Below are 25,652 nucleotides of genomic sequence, written 5' to 3'. Positions count from 1 at the left end.
AAGTTGAAGCATCGCAATATCATCAGAATCAATTGGGAAGAGTAGCCATGGCTCGTAATCGAAAATTTGACAATAATACGTTGGACGTATTGAATAAAGGATGTCTAGATCCTTATGACAATGTGGCCTGTGGACGAATTGGTATATTGGTGTTTCTTAGTATAATAACGTTACTCTTCATAGTTTTAAAAATTATCAAGTACCATCGATACAAGCATTCGCAAATACATCATTACGTTATATTTTATCTCTCCGCTATACAATGCATGATCAGGTAAATTTAAAATACACGATTTCATAATTAACGTATGTTAATAATTTATGTTTATGTCCAAATTATGTAATGTAAATAATTGCAGTGCTACAAGTTTTGTATTTGGAATTCGATATCCACAACTAAATTTTGCTACAAATTTCTTCAAGCTTTATCAATTCGTTTTAATTTGTCATCTTCATTGGTCAATGGCAGCGCGTTCTCGCCACAGGGACGATGTCGTGCAACACGTCATTAATCCCATTCTTTGTCTATATACTCTTTATTGCATCACCGTTGTCTTAATGGGAATGGTGGATGTTAGTGGAACATGGACAGAATGCTTTAGTGAGTATATTATGCGCTATAAAACAAAAAATGGGCCTAAGTAATACAGGCATCCAGTAATAATAAAAATTAATGTGTCAAATTAAAATGAAAAAATGTGTGAGTGGTGAAAACATTAGCTTGTAAAAAGTACAGGAGAAAAATTATAAAGAAAAAGCTATTACAATGTGCAAAAGTATAAAACTCATTAGTGCTTGTATTTGCAGGACCTTATTGGTTAATGTTGTCTAGTGCGGACTTCATTGCGGTTCAATTATTTGCGGCTGTTGCGCTTTATCTAACACATAGTAATAGACGCCTAGTTATTTCAGCTCTAATGATGCCTGCATCTTCGTCACAGACAAGAGATTTATGGCTTGTCACTGCAGTTTACGAAGTGTCGGCAGCCATTTCAGTTGTTTTCGATGCTATTATGGTTCTGCGTAAGTAACCGATTTCACAGAATAACCTTCCAATTTCTATCGTAATTTGCATGTCTATGTAATAAGTCGTTTGCAATTTTTTTTTTCTACAGTGGGTAAAGATGAAAGTGGATGCAGTGGAATTTACAATCATATACAATTATACTATAGTTCGCTTTTAGTAGTTATCATGATTCTCAAATATTTTGTGCCAACTTGGACACTTCTTTGTGTTTTTCAACCGAGTAGAGTAAAATTAAGACCTTCCGAAGTAACTCTTACTTCACATTACAATATGGTGAGTAAGAATTTTTTAAAATAATTAATTGCTTCTATAATAAAAATTGTCTCTCCGTTAAGAACCTAAAAGTGGCTGTAATATTTTAGGATGGTTCCTGCTATAATCAATACCATCGAATGTTTTTGCCAAGTTTTGGCTCCTTGGAATCAATCCCGTACCCGGCTCTATCTTATCCGACAAATTCACCAATGTTTGGAGCTATTGGAGACTTTTCTGATAGCTCGCCAGACACATCTCCAACAATTACTCGGTACTGGACTAGTTTAGACGATGATGCTTATTGTGGCTATGAGAAACATTTTGTAAATGTCAATCAAAGAAAAGAAATGCTAGAGAATCAATATAGAATAGAGCAAAATCGACAGAATCTCGAGAAAAGTCTTGAGACAGGCTTGGATAATAAAAAGATTGAAAAAACTTTTGACAACAGATATTTGACAACTATAAGCGAAGAGAGCGCAAACGTTTTGGAAAATTCAACGGAATAATTTTGTTTTCCCTTTTAAATATAAGATATGTATCGAACCTAGTCCAGGAAGGTATATCACGTTAAAAAAAGAAAAAGAAAAAAATGGTTTGTTAAAGTACTATGTTTATCATGTAGTTTGTTGTACTAGGAGTCGTTGGAAGAAGCAAAATTTCGAACATTCTTAGCGTCTCTACATAAATTCTAACGATGTAAAAGTACGTTAAAAACAAAACAAAACAAAAAAGAAACAATGGGATTAAAGTTTAAAGCGGTATTCGCAACCATCCTTCCAAATGCTGTGATTTATTGATATTAAAGGTCGTATATAAATAATTAGCGATCATAATTTCGTACCATCAATTTCAGTGAGACTCCGCCTCGATTTATTTTCGAAGCCATTTTTCATATTCTTAAGCATAACAATTGAATAATAATCGTTTTAGATTTGTATCAATTCATTAAAGTAGATTAGACATAAAAACAGATATCAAATTTTTATAGTTTGTTAAAGTTTCATGAATAATCTATAAAATTATCAGTGTATTAACAACTCTCTTGATACTAGAATATAAAAATTTAATGATTTTCACCATATTAGAAAAATAAGGATAAGTGATAATATTATATAAACAATATTTAATAAATCGTCATAAAAATAATTAATACATACTCAATTTTAAGGACAGTGTTACTTTGACGAAACCATTAAATATTTATTAATATTAAAATGAAAATCATTTATATAATATAGCGACTTTGAAGTATTATAATAATATTTATTTGTATAATAAGATGAGAGATTTTAAAAAATTACTTAACTGCTTTTAAGTTTTCTTTACTGCTATAACGAAACGACATAAATAAGTATTCATTCTTTTATAAGTTTCCGTGTATGAATTTGATTTGTCATATTTTTATTATAACTTTTAGCCATTCCGATTTATGTAAATTTAAAGAAAATTAATAAAACGAAATATCCTCTGAAAATTGTTAAATATAAATAAATAAATCGGCATAATATTGTCAGTACAAAAACAATAATGGAAACCTCGATAGTTTAAGGGTTTTGTCAAAGTATATACATTGTATTATCAATGGGGATAATTTTGCAATTCCTGTTAGATTTAAGAATGTGTATTTCAAATGAAAATTTGAACGAAATATTGAACAAGCAAATAAAGTATTATATATATAAATCGAATATATATATATATGTGTGTGTGTGTGCGTGCGTGTGCGTGCGCGTGCGTGCGTGTGTGCGTGTGTGCAGGCGACTCGCCAATCCTTAATCAAATTGAAATTGCCACTTTATAATCAAATTCTAGATATAAAAGTTTATTTCGATCGTTCCGAATGAATAGAATAATGTAAGGTCTTGTGCAATTTATATGTATGCAAAATTGTAATGGTAAATACCGATAAACTTAGGCGATTTTCAAATCTGAATTGAAATAAATATTTATAAACGTACGAATAAATAAATATAAACCTCTTACATTGACACTCGCACACGTATGCAAAGTATATGTAATGAGTAGATTTTTTAAATTCTAATAACCAACACATAAAATATGTTACAAATATCACTTTTTGTACTTTATATATCATATTTAAATATGTCATATTTAAATATTCGAAATATATTAGATTTCAAACCGATTTCAATTTGTTTTTAAACTATGTAGCTTATTAAATCGACTGTAAATTATTTTTTAACAATACAATATTTTAATTATAATTTTATAATTTTATATCGAATAAATATATTATTACAATAAAGTCGTCAATAATTTGTCTTTTATAATTGATAATTACTGTTCTTGATTAATACATTTTTATATTCCGCCCAGCTTTTTTTATTCCTTATATATCGCAACAACGATTATCTCATATTTTTCGTCTTTACAGTGTAGCTGATTCATTATACTTGTAATTTTTTGTACATATTTGCGATAATCTGATATGAAATTATCACAAGATAAAAAAAAATGATAAGAGTGACAGTAGAATTATTATTTAATCTAATTAATTAAAATGAATATATATATATATATATATATGTGTATGTATATATTACAATTTCATCAACTTGAATAAAATATACTTTCCTAATTTAGCGATAACTTAACACTCTGAATCGAAAGTTCTATTCAAACGGCGCCTTTACACTTTTTAAGTCATTGAATTGGAAAATAAACGAAATAATAATCGTATTAATTATCGCTCTTAATTTGTTTTCTAGTCTTGCAAGACAACGATAAACGTAATTTAGTTTTAAAAGACGAACGAAAGTCTACAGATATATCAAAAGATATGTACATGTGTAGGATAAAAACAGTTAAGCGTATTAAATAAATTTAACCATTCGATAAAATTATTACAAAGTAAATATGACAATTTATAATGATTTTTAAAAATTTATTTACACATTATCTAAATTGTGTACCCTTATATAGAAATAGGAGGAAATTAAATGTACAAAGCATTCATAAACTAACGTAAAATAAATTAATAAAAAATGCGTTTGCGCATTTATAAACAAAACAAAACCAAACAAAAAAATGCAAAAAATAATCATTGCAGATAACGAAAAAGAATTCTTAAATCATTTTAAAAATGACCAAGAAGAAATCATAAGAATTTTCAAATTAATTATCAACATCTATTTAACATTGCCAAAGTAACTCAATAGTGCATGTCAATAAATATGTAACTAATAGGATAAATTATAACAAATTATTCAGTTCATACGATAAAATAATTTTAATGCAATTACAAATAGAATAATATGGTATTGTTACTGTAGCTAGTATATTATGTATTATAGACTATTTAATATAAGTTGATTCCACAAAAATTAAAATGAAAGGAAAATTGAAAATAAAATAATTAATTATAATGAGCAAAAGAAATATAAAAATAACAATAGTAAGGGAGAGAGAGAGAGAGAGAGAGAGAGAATGAAATAATAGCCAATATCATAGGAAATGGAAATGAAAAAACTGTATTATGCTAAGCACGACAACAATGATTTAACTTAAGTAAATAAGTGATTAAAACGAAGTGGATAAAATAAATGCAATTACTATCGATAAAATAAAGAAAATGAAAAATATAAAAACATAAAACTATTATAGAGATAAAAGATGAGTAATCAAATCGAAATCGATGATTTAATGTGGATGGGATAGAAGGAATTGACGTCATTTATCAAATTTATAAATACAATATGCGAAACACTGTAGTTTCGAAAATCAAAAGATCGTGAAGGTATTTATGCAAATATATTTAAATAAATAAAGTCGATATAAAGTATATTACGATATATTACATCATTTTACACATAATGGATTTTCAAATAATAAGAAACAAGAAGAAATATCAATCGACTTACAAATTAATAAGTGAATTACATGATTATAAATTTTATAATAGAGTGCAAATTTTGTATGTAAGAAATCTGTTGGAGCACTAAATTGCAAAACATTAATTTTTCGTATATACTGCAAATAAGTGAATCGGATTGTACAATTGTTTATAAATTGTATGAAATGTATATTGTTTATTTATACATTTCCTTTTGACGTATTATTCATTTCAAATGACGATGAATTAAAAATTCAATGCATAAAAATAACTAACATCAATGAACGAAATTCCTCGATTACTCAATCATAAATCTCGAATATATTTTATAATAATTTTGAACAACTTGATATAACAATAGTTTTAGTTTTTTAATTTTAAATTGTCTTGATAAGGAATATATATTAAGATTGTAGATCGCTTAAATTACAAGTAATGTTAGATTGCATAATTATACATAATTTTTCATACCAAAATTTAAATACACTGAGCTTTCGAACATTATTAACTGAATATTAACATTTTTCTATCAAATACATTAAAAACGATATAAGAACACATTAATATACATGAATGAATTAATATACAATGAAAAACCTTAAATAATATGTATTTATTAATTGTAAAATTTCTTTTTATTCATATTAAATGTATTTCAAATTAGACAGGCAGTATTTCAGTGGTTATATATTCACTAAATTACTTTGATATTACCAAATATTTTTATTTATTGTTAGTAATAAATTTCAAAAAATTTATTTATACAAAGAATTAATTGTTCCCCCCTCTATATAAACATTTTTTTTTCTAAGGTATGTGTAAATAAGAATTTTCTTACTTTTAATTTATGCGGAAAAGAACAAATTATCGATAAGGTTTATTAAATATTACATTAAAATGTTTAATTAAAAATTTTAATGAAAAAAGTATTAACAATCGATATCGATGAAATAACTAGCTATTCTGAATTTTTAACGACATTAATTATTTCAATGATAAATTTTCATTTAAATATTTTCTTTCAATAAGCGTATAATAAATTTTTGTTCTCAATGATTCATCATTGCAATTTAAGGTATAGCCGGGCATTGACATTACAACTATAAATTAATAAATAAATTAAGAAATATTAATACAAATAGACGATATGATATTTCCATTAAAACCGAAAGCAGTATGAATTATTTATTAAAATATCGCTTACGCGGAGTCCCATATAAGCGTAGAATTAAAAATAGCATTGCTAATACATCTTGCAAAGTTTAAAAAAAAAGAAAGAAAAAGAAAACCTATTTCTTTTAAAATAATCCGTATCAATAAAATTACATAAAAATTAAATGCTCAATTAGATTCATGCACGAACCCATACTATTAAAAAATTGAAATATCAGAATTATTTTGAAAATACGTAAGGCAACGAGAGACTTCTAAATATTTAATAGATATAATCAAATTTTTTTACTATTCTTGAGAAGTTTGCAAAATGAAAAGGAAATGTAAGATCGAGTATCTCTAAAACCTATGAACCGAATAAACTACGTAAAGAGCTACGCAATGAATGTGTAGATACGGCAAATTTGCAATGAGGACGTAACGCGATGTTGATACCTCACTAAAGGAAAAAAAAATATATATATTTACCAACTTTCAAACGAACAGCGATAATTTTAAATGTCGTCTAACAGCTGAATTCCATCATTTTTATCATTGAATTTCTTTTTTAATATAGCGAAAAATCAGTTGGATATTAAAATTTGGACCAATGCTTTTATTATATCTCCGATTCTTATAATAGTGTAAACAAAATTATCAGCGAGGCCTAGTTTTCGAATTATAATACTATATAGAAAAATATGTTTTATCGCACGTGCAGAGACGTGACGTTAATCATCAGTGGCGCACGCCCGATTTTTCCCGTCGCTGGAGAGAATTGCGCTCACACTGCTTCCAATCTTCTTATCTTCGTAATGCCGAGAATGTTAAACAGTAAGTCCCTGTAATTATTATGGGAGGATATAATGGGCATGGAAGCCGAGATTTATATCGAACAGCGGTAAACATCATTAGATTCGAGTACGCGATTCATATGCGCCAACCCAACTGTCGATTGCATCAGGAAGTTTACACATTTTACGAATTAAAGACGACCGTTATTTAATAATGTTTTTATCAATTATGCACCTTACGACGATCATAGTCTCATTTATTGCTTCAAAAGCTTAACGATTCCATCTTAAATTTATTGTCCCATTCATTATGTACCAATATAAATATTATACATATATATATATATATATATATATATATATATCCAGCATTAACAATGTAAAAAATAGAAATTATTGCAATGGAAGGTATTTTTTCTTTATTTTTCATCGTTATTATTTAACGATATCCAGAGTAAATGTTACATTAGTCGGATAGAAATTTTAATTATCTAAATATTTAATTGTCCTTTTTTTTTTTTTTTTTTGTAATTATCGATATTTTATTAATGTGAATTGCGTAAAAAACTTACCTTCCCTTAAACCCTCTAAAGTAAAGTAAATCGAAATATCATGGCAAATTGAAATGTATACTATTTCACTTCATTATTACTTTATAAACTTATTAATTATTTTTCACATTTGCAGAAATGAGATTTTGGTATGGCAATCGGTATAAAAAGAATCATCATCCGCTAAATATAAAATAATCTTTTTATTTATTAATTTAATGAAGTTTTTTTTTTTATAACGAACTATTAAAAGAAATATAAAAAAGTATTTGCAATTAAGTTGAGGGCAATTATATTTATATAAAATTTTATGCCTATGCTCTGTCTCTTCAAGTTTGTTGTTGGATTTTCAGTTTGATTCTTAAAACAAATCAAGTATTTAAACAATCTAAATATATATATATATATATATATATATATATATATATTTATGTAAATGAAAGTCCGAGACAATATTCAGAGAATTTGATTTCAAATTTAAAATCTTATTTTATTTGAGTATACGTAGGTCGAAAACATTGCGTATACGACAACAAAAATCCAATCATAACTTTATACTTTTAAAATAAGATTTTTATCTCGAAATGGAATTATTTGTAATCATGCCACACCTACGATGACGTTTCTAATCCATACGTTAGGAGTGAAGAAACAATAATAATTTTATGATAACAGGAGCCTTCTCCTCCTCCCGTTTAAACATATATGATGCAAAAACTCCATAGAATAACATATTATCAGCTTTCCAAGTGAAGAGACTTAGATAGACAAAAAGAAAAAAATAATGATAACACGTCGACCAAATATTTGTCCACAACCTCGTTCTTCAATGCAAATAAGAAATGTAGTTTTTATTATAAACAGAATATATGAAGACGAGAGAATCTAGATACAATTATTAATTATGTGCTTTTATTGAATATAATGTAAAAATGAAAAAGAAAAAGATATATTTAAAGTAAATTCTATACTTTTATTAAAATAACAGTTTTGATAACATTAAAAGTCTTATACATTTCAATACTTTTACAGGAAAAGATTTATTCTCTTTACAATATTAATGTTTAAAATTATAAAAATGCCGAAACTAAAAACTGCGGGATAAACGCGAGTGTACGTATCAGCAGGAGAGAGCAAAACATTAAGTAAATTATCAAATAATTTTTCTATTTCCATGTCTTAAATAAGATATAATTTAAAATGTCACCGGAAGAATTTTTCTATATTTTAGTCTGTTTTCTTTTCATTCTCTCTTCAACTCCATGTAAATATGATTGTAAATGCATTTGTAATGCCTCATTGGAATATTGCTTACTTTCGAAAAAACTTTTCAAAGCTTAAAATTATTATAACTATAATTACATCGCGACAAATATTTATTATAATATATTATAATATATTTATTATTATTGCTGTTCGTTAGCAAATAAAGAATTAGCTTTATTATAATAATATTTAATATATATATATATAAATAAGAACAATATCCGATTAATTTAAAAACTATATCTCCGTACATTTATCGTTCTTCCAAATGTGCAATTGAAAGTTCTGCATTACATAAAACAACAAGACCTTTTATTATCATTAAGTTTTACAATTAATATGCATACGTATTATATGTGTAAATACTGGTTTATATATAAATATGTAAATTAAAAATATTACAAATCCATATTAATTACAGAATTATGTATTAATCAACTGCGATGCATCGGCTTTGTTAGATATTATTTAGCGATGGCAATTTAAATATCATAATTATGAGAGATTCGATATAAATATACAAATGAAAATTTAAATTTTTCTACATGTGATATACCATTTCATTCTGCATAATTTAATTTTTAACACTTAAGATAATATAACCATCTCGAAATTATATGTGCATACGTGTATATCTTTAAAAGATATATAAGCACGAAAAAAGGCTAAAAAAAGAATTTTAAACATCGTGGGAAAATTTGTTCAGCTGTTAAGCACATATTGTATGGATATTGTGTCCACATTCGATAGTGTCAGTAACTATGACAAGGGTATGATTGTTGATAATCACCGTTGCTTCTTCTAAGGTTAGGGATAATTAAGGAAACTAACGAAACTCTCGTTTGCGCTTTCGTCTTTTCGCTATGTATAATATTTAAATTTTCATACGTCACTCACACATGCCTAAGTATATCTTACTTCTTACAACTGGTTAGCTCTTTATTATTGTCGTTTCTCAATTTTTTTTCATCTCGTATTAAAAATATTTTGCACTACTGCCCTGCTAAAATCATTCAGTCTATAAAATAATATTCGTATTAAATATTAATTTGTCAATTGCGATAATTTATTGGTAAAGAGTCTAGAGAAGAAAATCTTTTCTATGGTATAACTTTTTTTTTTTTTTTTTTCCCCGAACTTTTAATTTCCCGATAAATATTTGAATAAATAAATCAAGAGCCATTTCATGATTTATTAAAATATTTTTTAATCATCTGTAATCACTATATTATTAAGTATTTTAAAACTTACGAAGAAATGATAACCTTTAATTTATAATTGAAATACTGCTTTGTGCTATCGATATAATAAATTCAATAACATTGCAATACAATGGTGAGAGGGGGAGGGGGAGGGGTAGGGGTAGGGGTAGGGGTAGGGGTAGGGGGGGGGGGGGGAGAAAATGGAATGAAAAGAAAATTATATAAAAATTTATATTTTTGTTGATTTTCTAAAAAATATAGAAATTATATGGAAATTCTTGGAATTGCGTTTATAAAAAGTGGTACTCGCTGTAATAAGAACGAAATTAAAAATTTGTACGACAAACGCTCTTTGGCGTAGGTTGTTTCGATCGATATTAAATGGCTAATAGAAATAGAAAATAAATCAAATTTCTTTTTACGAACGATGGGATATAAATGTAATCTTAAATAAATGTTCATACCATGTTTGATATCTCTTTTACTCGTTGTTTTCTTTTTTCTTTTTCACTCGTGCATACAAAAAAGTAACAAGTTTCGCTATAAAAGCCATTTAATGTACATAGCAAAGTAATGATATTTGCCTTTATATTATAATATGATATATGGAAATTTTTAAAAATTTTAAGCTGCAAATCCCTAGTTGCAAGCTGTAAGTATTGCAAATGGTAGAAAGAAGCACAACGAATATCGGAATAGTTATTCAACTAAATACAACAGGTAGTGTTTGGTTTGGCTCTTGAGTAATGCGTCGAGTGTCTCGCTGGGCAGGAACCGATAAGGGTGATCTAACCTCGAGACCTTTCCAGGCAGTGAGGACAATGAGTCAAGACAATGAGGTGCACGAGGTGGCCGGGGTGGTAGTCCGGTGATCTGGAAGCCGGATTTTTTAGTTCACGTGGGATCCCTGACATAAGTAATTTTATCGAAGACGGAGTGAGGACAGTGAGTGAAAAAAAGTCTCGATCCTGTGAAAACGTTTGATCAGTTGTAATTCGTCCATTATTTTTGTTTTTTGTTTTTTCTTCTATTCTTTATCTCGCTTTTACTTTCAATCGGCGATAAAAGTTGACAGTTCAAGCCTGAAATGTATTTTCGATAAACTTATACACGAACAAATTTTTATCCGAACGTAGTCTTCGTTAAAGTATTACTCTCGTAAACGTCGTTCCTAGGGGAGAAAGTTCAATATAGCCGATGAAATTTTTTAAAATTTACAAGTCTATTGCAATTAAGTCTATTAATGTATCTCGATTATCTGTAAGGATGTATTTAATTTGAAAAATAAATTAATTAGACAGCAATTGATTATCATAATTTTATAAGTTTTATTTAGAAAATTTTCCGGTCTTCGAACATTCACTAAGCAATTTCAATAAGCAATTTCAATAAGCAATTTCAAAATTCGTTATCTTGTAATAATCTTTTTTTCTCTCTCTCTTTTTTCTCTGCTACTGTCGCCTTAAGAAATTTGTCATTTGCTTAAACATACAATTCCATTGACTTTTATGTGTTCATCTTTTCTCAGATATATAACTATCCGATATTTAACTCGCGATATAATATTCGAATTTATAAAATGATTACAAACGATTAGAAAAATAACTTGATATTGGAATGACTGCTTGAAGTCGTGCGAAACGCTGCGAAATACAAACCGAAAAATTAAATGCGCTAATTTGCAAAATAAGCAAATCGATAGACATAAGCGTAGACACTAACATGGCGAACCTTTTGCCAACCGGACCAACGTCGATCTCGTGTAGCTGCTGAAATTTCGAGTGGTTCCGGGACAATTTGAAAAGGCCCAGTGGATCGAGAGGCCAAAAGTCGAGAGAATTTGAAAAGTAAGACCCCCCGTCGAGTTCCCGCATAATGTCATAATGATTGCCCAAGTCTTTGCTTCTTATCTATTAACGCACACATAATCTATACTCATTTATCTACTATTTCTAATTTACGTTCTATATTTAACGACTCACTTTCTTTATGAACTCGAAAATATATAAAAAGCAGTTTCTTTAATTACAACAAAAGTTGCTCTTTAGTGAGCTATTTTCAAATCACCAACTTCCAATCACTTCATTTTAACTCTACGGTGTCTTTGATATTATTATTATACTTGTGACTATAATTAATAAATAAAGGTCTTTAAGCAATTCATATGGATGTAAATTATTGCATGCTTAACATTATAAATAATATTAATATATCGTTTTATTTCTACGTGAATATATGTTACCAATCACAGAGCAACCAGATTTAAGTAAATCATGAAGCTGTCAAATATAATTTTAGTGAAATATTAAATCTAGTCGTTAATGATTAAAAAAAAATTTAATATTATCGATACTATATTTAATTTTGCAAATAGTAGTAGCTAGCATGTTTGACGGATGGTTAATGTACATGAACGTTTATACTGTTTCATTTGACGATTATTCTCAAGAGATTAATTATTAGCTTTTTGCTTATTTTTATTAACATTCTTTAATTTAATTTTTAAATTAGTTCTATGAAAGTTTGCGTATATTTACCTCATAATTTTTGTTTTGTTTTGTTTTGTTATAAATATATATATATATATATATATATATATATATATATATTCATAAATAATATTTTATAGAATTAAATGATTAAAATTTCTACTCGAGTATCTAATAATTAATAGTTTCAAATATTAATAAGTTTAAGTAGAGAAAACATCATTAAGTTCTATTTCCTAAATTAAAATACGAAAATATTTAATATTTATAAATCTTAAATCTTCAAAATATTTAAATAAATTTAGTAATTTTCCTCGCACTGTATTATAATTACATTCACGGATTTCATGATCGTTTAAAAATATTATTTACGAAGGCATTGATTACAAGCAAATTTTTCTTTACACAATAATACGATACATAATACGATAAAATAATTTTCAATTATATAATTTCATACAATAAATTCCTTAAATAATATTATGTCATTCGTACATGGTATACATTTTTTTCTTCTTCTTCAACCATTCGCTAAGTGAGTGAGAGAAATATAATTTTATTTTATCGATCAACGTTCCATAACATTGAAAAATGAATAATTCTTTACTATGTCATCATGCATGCAGATATCAAAATAAAAATTATTAAACAAATTCTGATGTTAACAAAATTTTTCCAATTATTTGATAACTTTACCATCCTTACGGTATTACATATATATCTGTAGTTGTGCATATTTTAACAATATAACTACGATCAAACATTTTAAGGAGATTTTTATTAAATATACGAAAGACCGCGTGAAATTTCTTTTATCGATAATATTAAATAATAAATGCGAATAATCACGTTAGTTCATCAATTATAAATTCTAGCGTACTTTTTCAATTGAAATCTTTTACCATCAATATTAAATGAAACTATTGATATACTTTATTATCAAGCACAACCGTATCTTTGTAAATTTCTCTCATTTTTTCTTCCTCCCCTTCTTGCTCATACTCGTTCCAATATTTGCGATAAATGTGTATTTGTATTTACGATAAGTATATCGGTAAATGCAATAATATTGCGTATATTCGGATTAGGTACGCTTTTTATGTGAAGTTAGGCCAGGTATTTGGTAGACTAATCGTAAAAGAAATGTAATCGCAATCGTGCCACGAGTCCGAAATAATGAGTAGAGGTACTCGTGACCTTAGCGATTTTATCATAATGCCAATTTACACGCACCGCGTGAACACAACAAACGCGTATTTACGATTTCATTTTGCTCACTTCGCATTGACGGCGAAAGGCGTTAGTCGTGTAAGCTTATGTATAAAATTATTAATTATTAATTTGTCAAACTTTACGTTCGTAATGGCTAGCTCGATCGCAATTATGATTATATCGTGAATGGCAACAATGATTATCACGGGGTACTTCTAATTTTGCTAAAACTTAAATGTCGGAGAGTGTGTGCGCGCACGAGCGCGCACTCGACGTTATCAAGACGAACGTCGCAAGAAAAGGAGGGGAAACGAAGATCGAGAAAGACGCGCCTTCGTTTTCTTTTTTTTTCTTTTTTCTTTTTTTTGTCTATACTTACTAGCCCCCTCCTTCGGCTTTGATAAATAAAATATTAGCTGATGCCTTCATTCAAATTCATTATTCGAGAAGTATCGGAGAGACGCGCGCGCGCGTACGTAAATCGACACAAGTGCCCCGGAGCGCGGCTCGCTAAAAGAAAATTTTACGCTGCAAGTCCCGTGTGGGCCCTCGCGCTTAATTCCCATTTCCATTCGAGAATCTCCCTGCTTTGGAGATGTGATTATTCGTAAAAGAGATCGGATTCACATGTTGACGATCTATAAAGCGATCGACTGGCCTGCTGTAATCGTTAGCCCTATTTTATTCGTGTACCTTAGTTCGTGTGAGTGTTGCCGCAAAGGGAGAATTCAATTCCGATGATTTTAAGGATTTTCTCTCGGAGATCGATCAAGTTATTAAGAGAGCTTTGAATGAAAGAGCAGTGTAGCAATTTCGCTGATAAATAAAAGAGGAAGAAGAAGACGAAGAGGAGGAGTAGGAGGAGGAGGAGGAGGAGGAGGAAGAAGAAGAAGAAGAAGAAGAAGAAGAAGAAGAAGAAGAAGAAGAAGAAGAAGGAGGAGGAGAAGAAGAAGAAGAAGAAGAAGAAGAAGAAGAAGAAGAAGAAGAAGAAGAAGAAGAAGAAGAAGAAGAAGAAGAAGAAGAAGAAGAAGAAGAAGAAGAAGAAGGAATTAAGTTAAATTCTAAGGTGCTTCGTCGTATAATGTGCATTGATTTGCAATCGATTATACAACTGCTGTCACTCGATTAACGGAGTTCTCGAGCCAAACAAAGCGTTAAAGAGGATAAGGAATAATGGTTCACCTGAGGCGTAAGGTACGTTATACTATCCATACGTAATTTTCGAATTGAATTGCATAATAATGTTATTCGATAAATTGGCGAATCTGCTTAAATTAATCCAAACCTTTTTAGTCCCATATCAAACCCATTTGCTTTATGTCTTGTTCAAATGGCAACCTTTACGCGGTCTTTCGTACTAACCTTACCTGCATTAAACTTTACGGGCTCGGGCACGTGTGTATGGAAACTATACGCAAAAACGGTTTCGAATTCTGTTTTTTTTTTCTTTCAAAAATTCCCTATGAATTCACCTTGTCCAATGTAAAGTCAAATAAAGTTCGTGCATTCTGAGAAGTTAATTGATATTTCAATGAGCGTTTAAATCAGCGTTGAAAAATAGTTGAATTTGAAGTTTTACAAATATTCGTTCTTAGCTTATGCAACCCTACGCGGCCAAGAATACATACACTTAAGGAGAATTTCAAGAAAATACTTTTTTAGTGGAATTAAATTTTTAATTTAAGACTTTGATTTGGTAGTTTAATGAAGGCTAACGAATTTCGTATAATTTAGTGTGTGAATATCGGATGCTAAAGAGAAGATGACATTTTGGAACTTTTTTAAAATGAAATTCTATTAGTGTGTTCTTTTTCTTTTTTTTTTCTTTTATGTTTACAAAATACTTTTGTCAGCTATTAAGTATATCTGTTACAATTAATCATAACCACTGGAATAAATTCGTTTTGTTCGATGTATTATCTTAACACTAACGGCACAAAGCTTTTATAATGTAATATCAATTGCAAAAATCACAAGTTTTATATAATTATTAATATTCAAATATCATACAATCATGAAAAATAGTGCAAATCATTCCGTAGCCAAAAATCGACTCCTGGATAAACAAAATATGTGACTATTTCGCGTTCATATGTAGCAATTTAATTTAAATTTAATTTTAATAATTATCGTTTAATGAAATAATTATATGCTTTTATGTCGTTTGATATAATATTGATAGTTTATTCTAATAAAAAAGTATGATAAGTCAAAGTAAAAAGGTGGGTCTTTGATACATGATTATTTTGAGTTTATAATTTAATTGTATGAAGGTTAAACTAACCTTACATCCTGTTTGCAGATTTTATCCTTTAGTGGCCTTTTAAATCAGCTGCAGCCCAATGTGCGATGGAGCTCATTTTTAAAAATAAGAGATAAAGAAACTGTACAGCCGGACAGAACGTTTAAGGTACATTTAATAGACTAGAATGACAAGTTTATTAATGAATATAATTATAGTGTTTAATTAGTGAAACTAAGAATATGATATTTAATTATTACAGTATTCAGATCTGTCGGTTCGGTTGGCAGCGCCTCACCAATTACAACCAAAGCCCAATGTAAGCGAATTAGGGTTTGGTAAATATTTCACAGATCATATGCTGAAAGTATTTTATTATGAAGCTCTTGGCGGATGGCAAATACCAGAAATTACTCCATTTGAAAATTTGGTCTTACATCCGGCTGCCAAAGTTCTTCATTATGCTGTTGAGGTAATTTATCACATAAGAATTTATGCGTCAATACTGTTCTTTCAAAGTAATAAATTAACAATTCCAAACTAATGTTTAAGGAAGCACTCGTACTTTTAAATTCATTTATAATCCTTAATTTATTCGACATTTTAGAAAATTTAAACTATCGTTAGCATTTATCTCACATTGGCTTTTAACAACTATTTCAAATAGAAATTCTTCATAATAATATAGTATAGCGTAGGATCGGATTACATATTATTAAAGATTTTCAAGCTTCTTTTTATTATAAATTACAAAATATCAAATAATTTGAACGTTACTAAATTTGAAAAAATTTTAATTAGTTCTTATGGTAATGAATTATACGTGATTTATTAATTTTAATAGATTAATTTAGATATTTAGGTATTTCTTTGTTCTATTCAATAATCATATTATGTTGGTCTTGATGCTAACGTATTATGAAGTAGCCATATTGACATAATAACTTTTCCAGCTTTTCGAGGGTATGAAAGCATATCGAGGAATCGATGGGAAAATACGAGTATTTAGGCCGGAAATGAATATGGATAGAATGAATGCCTCGGCTCTAAGATCTGGCTTACCGACTTTCAATGGAATGGAACTGATTAAATGCATAAACAGACTTATTAGTATCGATCAAGAGTGGGTACCACATTTAGAAGCCTCGAGCCTATACATAAGGCCCACATTAATAGGCATTGACGTAAGTATACAAGTACACTAAGGTAAAAAAAACATTGATAATTGTTATTGCAAAGAATTTATATTTCTATCCTAGATCTTATTTTCATTGCAAAGCTCCTGATAATCAAAGTCGCTTATGTCATCAGCGTCATTGACTTCGCATCATTTTACTCGGGGTTTAATCAGTCAATTTCTCAATACCGATAACCCTATGTGGGATTTCGTGGCGTGATGTTTGATTTCCCAGGGGCGGATCTCTGTCTTTTATTTAATATAGATCCCAGTCAACATGTCAGATTCATGATACTCCCTTTATCATGTCATAAGGAAATCGATCGACCGTACTGTGACGTATGTTAGAACATACGTAGCGATAAGCATTCTTCCGCAGGAATTCTTTGACTATTTCTTTGTTATATTGACCCAAACAAAACAATATAACTTCATTAATCGATCAAGTATACATTCCTTAGCCCAATCTCACGTAGCTTGCTTGGTAGCTGGTAGCTCCTTTTATCTTAAATTAATCTACTTGCAATTTAAACAAAAAATATTCTTTCATTATTGTTCATGATCTCAAAATAATACATTTAACTACAGAGATTATGAATAGCTGTGAAGAAAAGCGACGAGTTAATGTAGAGATAGATGTATTTTTCTCTCTTCTTTTTCTCTCATTTTTTTTTTTTTTTTTTTTTTTTTTTTTTTTTTTTTTTTTTACCAAAACTTTTTACTCTTACTGTTATTGTTTAGCGTAAAATAACGATGAACATTATGAAATTCTTTTGCCAATACCAACAACACAGGGCATTACTTATCATTTGCGTTTTCGCTTCTATAGCTCCAGTTCAGCTTCAAGTTATCAGACTTGTAACTCTATAACATTCATTACAAATATTATAATTTCACTTATTAACAACTAACTTGTATGCTATTTATTAATGTTTTACGCAAATAAATAGCCACTGACTTGTTTAACGTATTGTCAGTAATATGATATTAAGGATTAAATATATTTATTAAAAACTTGAACTTATCAATGATAATTGTTAATTTTCTTCTAATTTAATTGATAGAAATTTCGAATAATACATATCGTTAAAAAATGTTTTTAAACATTTAATTGTCTGTTTTAAATTGGGGTTCATGTAAAATAAATATTACGTTATTAAGAATTGAAAAATAGTTTTGATATTAAAAGAAAATAAATGTTTGTGTATCGATATATTACTTTCGTAATATATTTTTGATAATAAACCTATTCGTAATAAATCTTGATTTATTTGCACACGTTATTAAAACTTCAGAAATAATAGATATTGCAAACAAAAGTTTATATCAATCGTGTGAGATAATTCTTTCAATTAATTTACATTTAGAGTATGCGAATATGACATAATAAGTTGTATTATAAGCTTATAAATATAAATCAAATAGCTGTAGGCTAATTTTTATTTTAAAAGTGTTTATAATAAAAGCAACGATATAGATAAAATAAAAAAATGCCGCGATAAAGTAGCCGATAAGATTATACTAAAAGAAAGAGAAAATAAAAAAGAAAAATAAAAAAAATAAGAATAAACATTTTATAAACTGTTTGCAAAATTACCATTTCAAAATTAATAAGCAAATTGGAAATCTCAATTTTTTCAATCGAGTCTTAAATAATTCTCCGTGCAGCTAATAAATATTGACTGTGCTCGTACACTTACGTCGATAATTATTATTACAACAAGCCAGTTTGATTGTAATAACCAAGCAGAGCAGAAGTAATCGTGCAACCCTCCTTTCAATTTCAATGAGCTATTGTTAAATAATGTGTATGTTGCGCGAGTTGGAATGCAATTACGATAAATTAGGATAAATGTTAATTTGTAATTGGCGCAATAGCATACGCAGACTTTTGAACGTATGAAATTTTTAATTCCTAGCCAACATTGGGAGTGGCTACCTCGGATTCGGCAATGTTGTACGTAATCCTCAGCCCAGTGGGCTCTTATTTCAAACACCATGAGATGAATCAGGGCGTGTCGTTGCTCGCGGATCCTCGGTACACGAGAGCTTGGCCCGGCGGTTGCGGAGACCGAAAAATGGGAAGTAATTATGCACCAACGATTCACGTACAAAAGGAAGCGACCGAGAAGGGGTTACAGCAGGTTCTTTGGCTTTATGGAGAGGATCGTCAATTAACAGAAGCTGGCACCATGAATATTTTCCTCTTTTGTATAAACGATCAAGGAGGTGACTATCACGATGTTCTCTTACTTATTAATAGTCATGACTTGTTCCACGCATTAATATTACAATTAACGATTACAATTATATTATTAATTTCTGTATTTTATTGTAGTTAACAATTTTATCGATTTACGATTTATTTATAATAGTGAACTTATGCTCTTGCCATTATTAATTATCTTGTTTATTTCGAATATGCATTCCTTTATTATGTGCATTATTGTTTAAATTATTAGGTAATAATTATTCTATTTATAAGCACTATATAATTAATACGAGAGTAGGACAGTAGTTCGATAAATTAATAAAATACGTTTAATAAAAGCGTGGACAACTTTTCGTAAAAATCCATACTATGCTTCAATTTTTATTTTTAGACAAAGAACTGATTACACCTCCATTGAATGGTCTTATTCTACCAGGAATAACTAGGAATTCAATTTTAACCCTTGCCAAAGAATGGAACCAATTTAAAGTATCCGAAAGAAAAATCACAATGGCAGAAGTTTGTCAATTATTATCGGAAAATAGAGTAAGAATATGCAGTATTTTTAATATTTTACAAGATAAGATAAATACGTATAAATTAAGTAAATCGCTTATGACCGCCTTATCAACATGACACAATAAATAATGTCCTTGCATTTCATAAAAAATATAATATTTTAAATTACATTGATAACTTACTTGCCCTTACATTAAAAGTAGTAATTATAAATTCATTTATAAAAATTCTTATGTTTATATTTTAATTCGCTTTTATTATTATTTCTCTCGACACTCAAATACCTACAAAGTTTTATTCTATTGGAGATGAACAAATGTGTGTATATATATATATATATATATATATATATATATATTAAATAATATATTAAATATATTAAATTTTATTCATTAAAGCTGTTGATACGAATCTTTACTCGATATGTTAATTTTTATAACAATTTTTCATTACTTCTCAATAAAAGTTAATTGTCGCATTGTAAATTCATTTTAATCATATATATATATATGCAATTTTTTAAAGAAATGACTTTTTTTTTTTTTTTTTTTTTTTTTTTCCCGTAGCTCCTAGAACTATTTGGTGCTGGTACAGCCTGCATAGTCAGTCCAATTTCATTCATAGAATATATGGATCAGAGTTTTTACTTGCCAACGCTGGATCACACCGAACCAATTTTCAGAACTCTTCTTAAACATCTTAAAGAAATTCAATATGGCTACGTTGATCACCCATGGGCTTTTCCTATCGAATGAATCCAACAATAGACCTTAAGGCTTATACCTGGCTTCTGATTATTTCTATTATACGAATTATACCTTGACAAATTGGCAAGCATTTTAAATTGTTTGTATAAATTTCAATTAATTGAGGTTCCTATGGTTGCCATATTTTTATTTATTTATATTGTATGCTGGTCATTCTATCTAAGGTTTTAGATTCTTTAAAACAATAAGTGTTGAAAAATGTAGGATCACTGTATTTGAAAACATGTTTCTTATAAAGAATAACAGATTTGTATGTTCTTGTAAATTGAAATTGAAAATGTAAGCGCAATATGATTGTTACGAGCATTGTAAAATTAAAAGTCCGGCGTAAGTGGACAAGGATTAATATAATGATTCAGTTAGAAGATGAACTCAGGTTTTCCTTATCCGAGCAATAAAGCGATACGTGGTATTGAGAATAATTTAATAATACACTGCTGGGACATCGTCATCCACCACCACTCACTTTTATAATTTTACTGTCAACAAGGTTGTAAAACAAATTTTGTATATAAACATATCATTCGCCTACGCAAAGTGATATTCTCTTGAAATGTCGGGCGATACGCATTCACTTTTGCATTTTACATTTGTAGTATATTGTATATAATATATATATTTTTAAAAGCACAAACTTTATTATTTTTTTCTTTTCAACCTATCATACATGTGTGTATATATATATATATATATATATATATATATATATATATATATATATATATATATATATATATATATATACATATATATCCAATCACGATTAAAATTTTGTGTAGATGAAGCTAATAAAAAAATATTTGCATACCAATGATTATTCTATAAAACTTTATTTATTTATTTATTTATTTATTTATTTATTTTTTTTGTACATGAATTAAGTTACTACATTTTTAATCGAGATAGGTGAATTTTAATATCGACTGTTACATTTCCTAATAATAGATAAATCTTATAAGGAATTAATTACTCGTAACGAATAAATTGATCAAATAAAAGCGTCGATTATTTGCTTTATGTTAAATATATATAGTTATGTAGCAATACTTAAAATGTAATGTTATTAAAAAAAAAAAAAAAAAAAAAAAAAAAAAAAAAAAAAAAAAAAAAAAACTCATCAAAATTTAATACAAATAGTAGAGAAAGTTATAATTTTATTAACTTAAATAACATGTTACAAGACTATTATCTAATATATTCGTAGACTAGAACAATGTAGTATTACTCATAACATCTTTAAAAGTTAATATATTTAAATATCATAAAAATTATCCCAATAAAAATTAATTATCATAAAAAGTATATTTTCTCTCTATTTGTTTAAAAATCCTTACTAAGATTTTCTCCTTAAAATCGGCTTGTGATGCTTGTTCAATTAATGTAAATTTTATATGATTCAGAGATACAAATTTATTATCTTTAATATAAATTATTTAGTTGTTTATTTAAAAGATTCCTACCTTAAGCTATTTAGGAAGAATTTATAACTAAGCACTTCCAGTCCCTAATTTCTATTTCAATGCAGTTATAAGTGTGCAGATGTTAATATGGATGAAAGATATCTGTACCAATTAGAGGAAACGTGGCTGTTACTCGCAAATGTATTATGTAATTATGAGGGAGAATCTTGATATGATATTATTGCATATTATATTATGTCATCAATCTATCGAGGTTTTAAAAAAAGAAATTGACTGTAATTTTTTCAAATCCACTTGCTTTTCCTTTGTTCATTCGTTATCTTATTCAATCTGTTTTTTGTTTTTTTTTAAACGAAGATTATGAATTAAAACTGAAAATATCACATGTCATTTTACAAGAAGGTAATTGCATAAAATCATTATTAAAATAAACTCTATGCAGAACAAAATTCAGATAATTAATTAAATTCTGTCTTATGCTAATAATATGAATGTCAAAGTAGATACGAAATAACATTTAATTTTCCATAATTAATATTTTACATAACAGCGCGATCAATCAATAGTTAATATGAATTTTTTATTTGATCTTTAACTCTCGTATAATAATACAAAATTTTTTTTTTCCAAGGCGGAAATTAAATAACATATATAAAGAATTATTTGAATATATAACGTTAAAGTTTCATTTAAATGCACTTCAAGCATAAATTTAATTTTAAACGTAACTTTGGTGTTCCATTATTATAACATTGCTCTAGTCTTTTTTGTTGATATCTGTGGGTCCAACCTTTATTTGGATACAATTCGTTCTATTAGTTTAGATAATTTATTAAGAAAATGTTTTCCTTTAAAAAAAAAAAAAAAAAAAAAAAATTCCATATAAAAATATTGCAAGAAATACAATTAAAATATTTGCAAAGTATTCAAGAAATCCAGTAGCAGAAATTAAGATATTTTTTCTTTTTTTAATACAATCGACTTACTTATAAATACAAATATTGATTGAAAATTTAATAGTAATTCATTTGTCTTAGTTTTGCAAATTTTATAATTATTTTTATCAATGATATGTTTTAAAAACTTTAATAAATTTAGATAAAAATTTAGTATATTTCATGCTCACATTCATGTAACCGGAGATAAGTTTTATTAGTAGACGACAGTAATCTGATGAATTAATTTAAAAATTCAATTATCTAATCTCGTCGTACGATATGTCGTGTGATGTATAAAAATAGCATAAACGTTATTTTATAAATTTTTATTGTGAATTTTAAAAAATTATTTTAATATTAATGAACAATTATATATGAAAAATATTATAAATTAACGTAACAAGTTAATAATCATAAGAATGTCAAAAATCATTGAGATTAAAATAAATTATTTGTGTGAAAGTATATTGATATTCTGAAACAGCACGTGTAAAGTTTTAATCAATCATCGATATATTTATCAAAATTCAAAACTTTTCAATTCTTTCTATTAAATTTAATTTTGTGTTAACCTGACAAACGCTTAATGCGAATGAAGAAAATTTTTATACTACGAATATATTTTATATACAATTAATTTAATAATCTCCTTAAATTATAATATAATTTTATTATAATATTTTTTAGGATGTTTTAAATAATACAATATATTATTATCAAATCAAGATATATATTTTATCAATTGGTCTTGCGTAAGAGTAAATTTAATATTTATATCAGTACTTCGCGATGATTTTTAATATCTTTCTCTTGGCCTGTTATAAACATAGTTTACTGTTAATTATAAAATAATATTATAATAATGATATATCAAAAATTTTAATTAGCATAATTAAAAAATTAGCCAATTTAATTTATTATCATGCTTGTACTACGTTTGAATAATGTTGAAAATAAATTTTATAAAGTTATTTTCATAGTCATAATTAAGTTCAATATAAAAACATTTGACCATATGGTGTTTAAAAATTTATTGTAAAATATTTGTATTAAATGTAAAATACTGTGCAATAGATCAACAAATAATTTTTTCCTTACTCTAAAAAATACATATTATTTATTAATTTCGTTTTTGACTTTTATACAAAATGTGTCTGAATTTCTAACGAATCAGACTTTTCCATCTAATTGGCAATTTCATCATTGGAGAGGTACGAAAAAACAAGAGGAAGAAAAAAAAATGCACATGCATATAATTTTGCGATTAAATCAAATTTTCAAGAGCATAAATAATTAGTTTATGCATGTAAGAGTTTCAATTACTGTATCGTATTGTTATAATATGGTCAATTATCTGTCGTACTGAAATCATTTGTCGACTATTGTTTGTTGGAATGGAACAATACACTTAGAAATACGAATAATGCTCATATACCAAATTATCTTACAACTGACCTTAATTTAAAATTACGATAGTAACAATATATATATATATATATATATATATATATATATATATATTTGTTTGAATATTTTCAGAATCTCTACTGAATATATCATTATAAAAAGTTTAATATCAATTTGGATGTAAATACAATTTTTTATATAAAAGTTCTTAGAAACTTTTACTTTTCTCATCTATAACTTTTTATAATGTATTTGACATATTATTGAACAAATATAGTTATAGATTTATAATTTCAAATACTTATACATTCACAATAACTGTAATAAAGTTTTGCATTTCTTGTGACTCGTTTATTTTATCTTCCAACTTTTTTCTTTTAATAAAATAATGCAATGAAAAGCAATTGAATTAATTTATAATAACAAAACACAATCAATTATTCGATTCTTATATTTATTATATAAATAATTTATATATTCATATATATATATATATGATACTTTAAACGAGTTTTTCTAAATAATTATTTAAATTTTGCATTTATCGAATAATATTTTACTCGTACAATGTAAATAAAGTAATTTCTCCTCACAATAATACAAAACTTTAAATTAAAAAATACTAATTTGTTCCTATCTATTTCTTATCTATCACAATTACTAAAAAATTTACTCTTGCGATGTCCATTTGAAAACTGGATGTTATAATTTTTATTTATTTATTTTGTTTTTTTTAACGTATGCACGGCAATTTTAACACAAGTAGTTCAATAATGTTTAAACCATTATGTTAATATTTGAAAAAATATGTTGCATAAGAATAAATATAATTACCAAAAGTTTCAATTACCGATTCCGAAGTATTAGCAATATAGAGATATTAGAGATATTATCATCGTACAAATCTAAATTTTCATCTTATTCAATTAATTATTGAATTAATGAATTAATAAAAATCTTACCAAACGTTTGGCATAAATAAATAGTTGTACATAATTTATAGATCGAATAGATTGAATTCGATTATATTCGATTGAAAGAGAATTATGCAGTAGACGATCGAAATCCTTTATAATTAAACAAGTATTACTAATACACGTTCATATAATATTTTCCAAATGCAAATGCAATATCATGATATCTACGTAAAACTGAATAACCTTGA

At 27.2% G+C, this 25,652-nt stretch overlaps 2 protein-coding genes across 3 annotated transcripts; both read left to right on the top strand.

The window, feature by feature from the left end:
- The first annotated feature begins 6 nt into the window (after positions 1-6).
- LOC105364936 (uncharacterized) lies at positions 7-1,854 on the top strand. The gene is made up of 5 exons (XM_011502975.1): positions 7-274; positions 360-601; positions 808-1,023; positions 1,116-1,300; positions 1,390-1,854. Exons 1-5 carry the CDS (start codon positions 48-50, stop codon positions 1,789-1,791), a joined length of 1,272 nt encoding a protein of 423 aa, XP_011501277.1. The 5' UTR covers positions 7-47; the 3' UTR covers positions 1,792-1,854.
- A 12,946-nt stretch (positions 1,855-14,800) lies between these two features.
- On the top strand, positions 14,801-21,349 carry Bcat (Branched chain amino acid transaminase). 2 transcript variants are annotated; one of them, XM_011502972.1, is made up of 7 exons: positions 14,801-14,998; positions 16,107-16,214; positions 16,309-16,518; positions 17,000-17,230; positions 19,143-19,452; positions 19,827-19,981; positions 20,521-21,349. In XM_011502972.1, the coding sequence occupies exons 1-7, from the start codon at positions 14,978-14,980 to the stop codon at positions 20,707-20,709; spliced, it is 1,224 nt and encodes a 407-aa protein (XP_011501274.1). In that variant the 5' UTR covers positions 14,801-14,977; the 3' UTR covers positions 20,710-21,349. The 2 variants fall into 2 exon arrangements, with proteins under 2 accessions (XP_011501274.1, XP_011501276.1); XM_011502974.1 differs by lacking the exon at positions 14,801-14,998 and adding an exon at positions 15,950-16,026.
- Positions 21,350-25,652: the final 4,303 nt, after the last annotated feature.

The sequence above is a fragment of the Ceratosolen solmsi genome, unplaced genomic scaffold (genome assembly GCF_000503995.2).
Source record: "Ceratosolen solmsi marchali unplaced genomic scaffold, CerSol_1.0 scaffold61, whole genome shotgun sequence".
Classification (NCBI taxonomy): Eukaryota; Metazoa; Arthropoda; class Insecta; order Hymenoptera; family Agaonidae; genus Ceratosolen; species Ceratosolen solmsi.
Note: the sequence above shows the minus strand (reverse complement) of the source record. Positions and strands in the feature narration are given on the sequence as shown.

Excerpts from the sequence above, each read along its gene's own strand:
- LOC105364936 (XM_011502975.1), top strand. The coding sequence starts at position 48 with ATGGCTCGTAATCGAAAATTTGACAATAATACGTTGGACGTATTGAAT. Across the intron at positions 602-807 it reads AACATGGACAGAATGCTTTA|GACCTTATTGGTTAATGTTG; the intron begins GTGAGTATATTA and ends TTGTATTTGCAG. Across the intron at positions 1,024-1,115 it reads CGATGCTATTATGGTTCTGC|TGGGTAAAGATGAAAGTGGA; the intron begins GTAAGTAACCGA and ends TTTTTTCTACAG.
- Bcat (XM_011502972.1), top strand. The coding sequence starts at position 14,978 with ATGGTTCACCTGAGGCGTAAG. Across the intron at positions 16,519-16,999 it reads TTCTTCATTATGCTGTTGAG|CTTTTCGAGGGTATGAAAGC; the intron begins GTAATTTATCAC and ends TAACTTTTCCAG. Across the intron at positions 19,453-19,826 it reads TTGTATAAACGATCAAGGAG|ACAAAGAACTGATTACACCT; the intron begins GTGACTATCACG and ends TTTTATTTTTAG.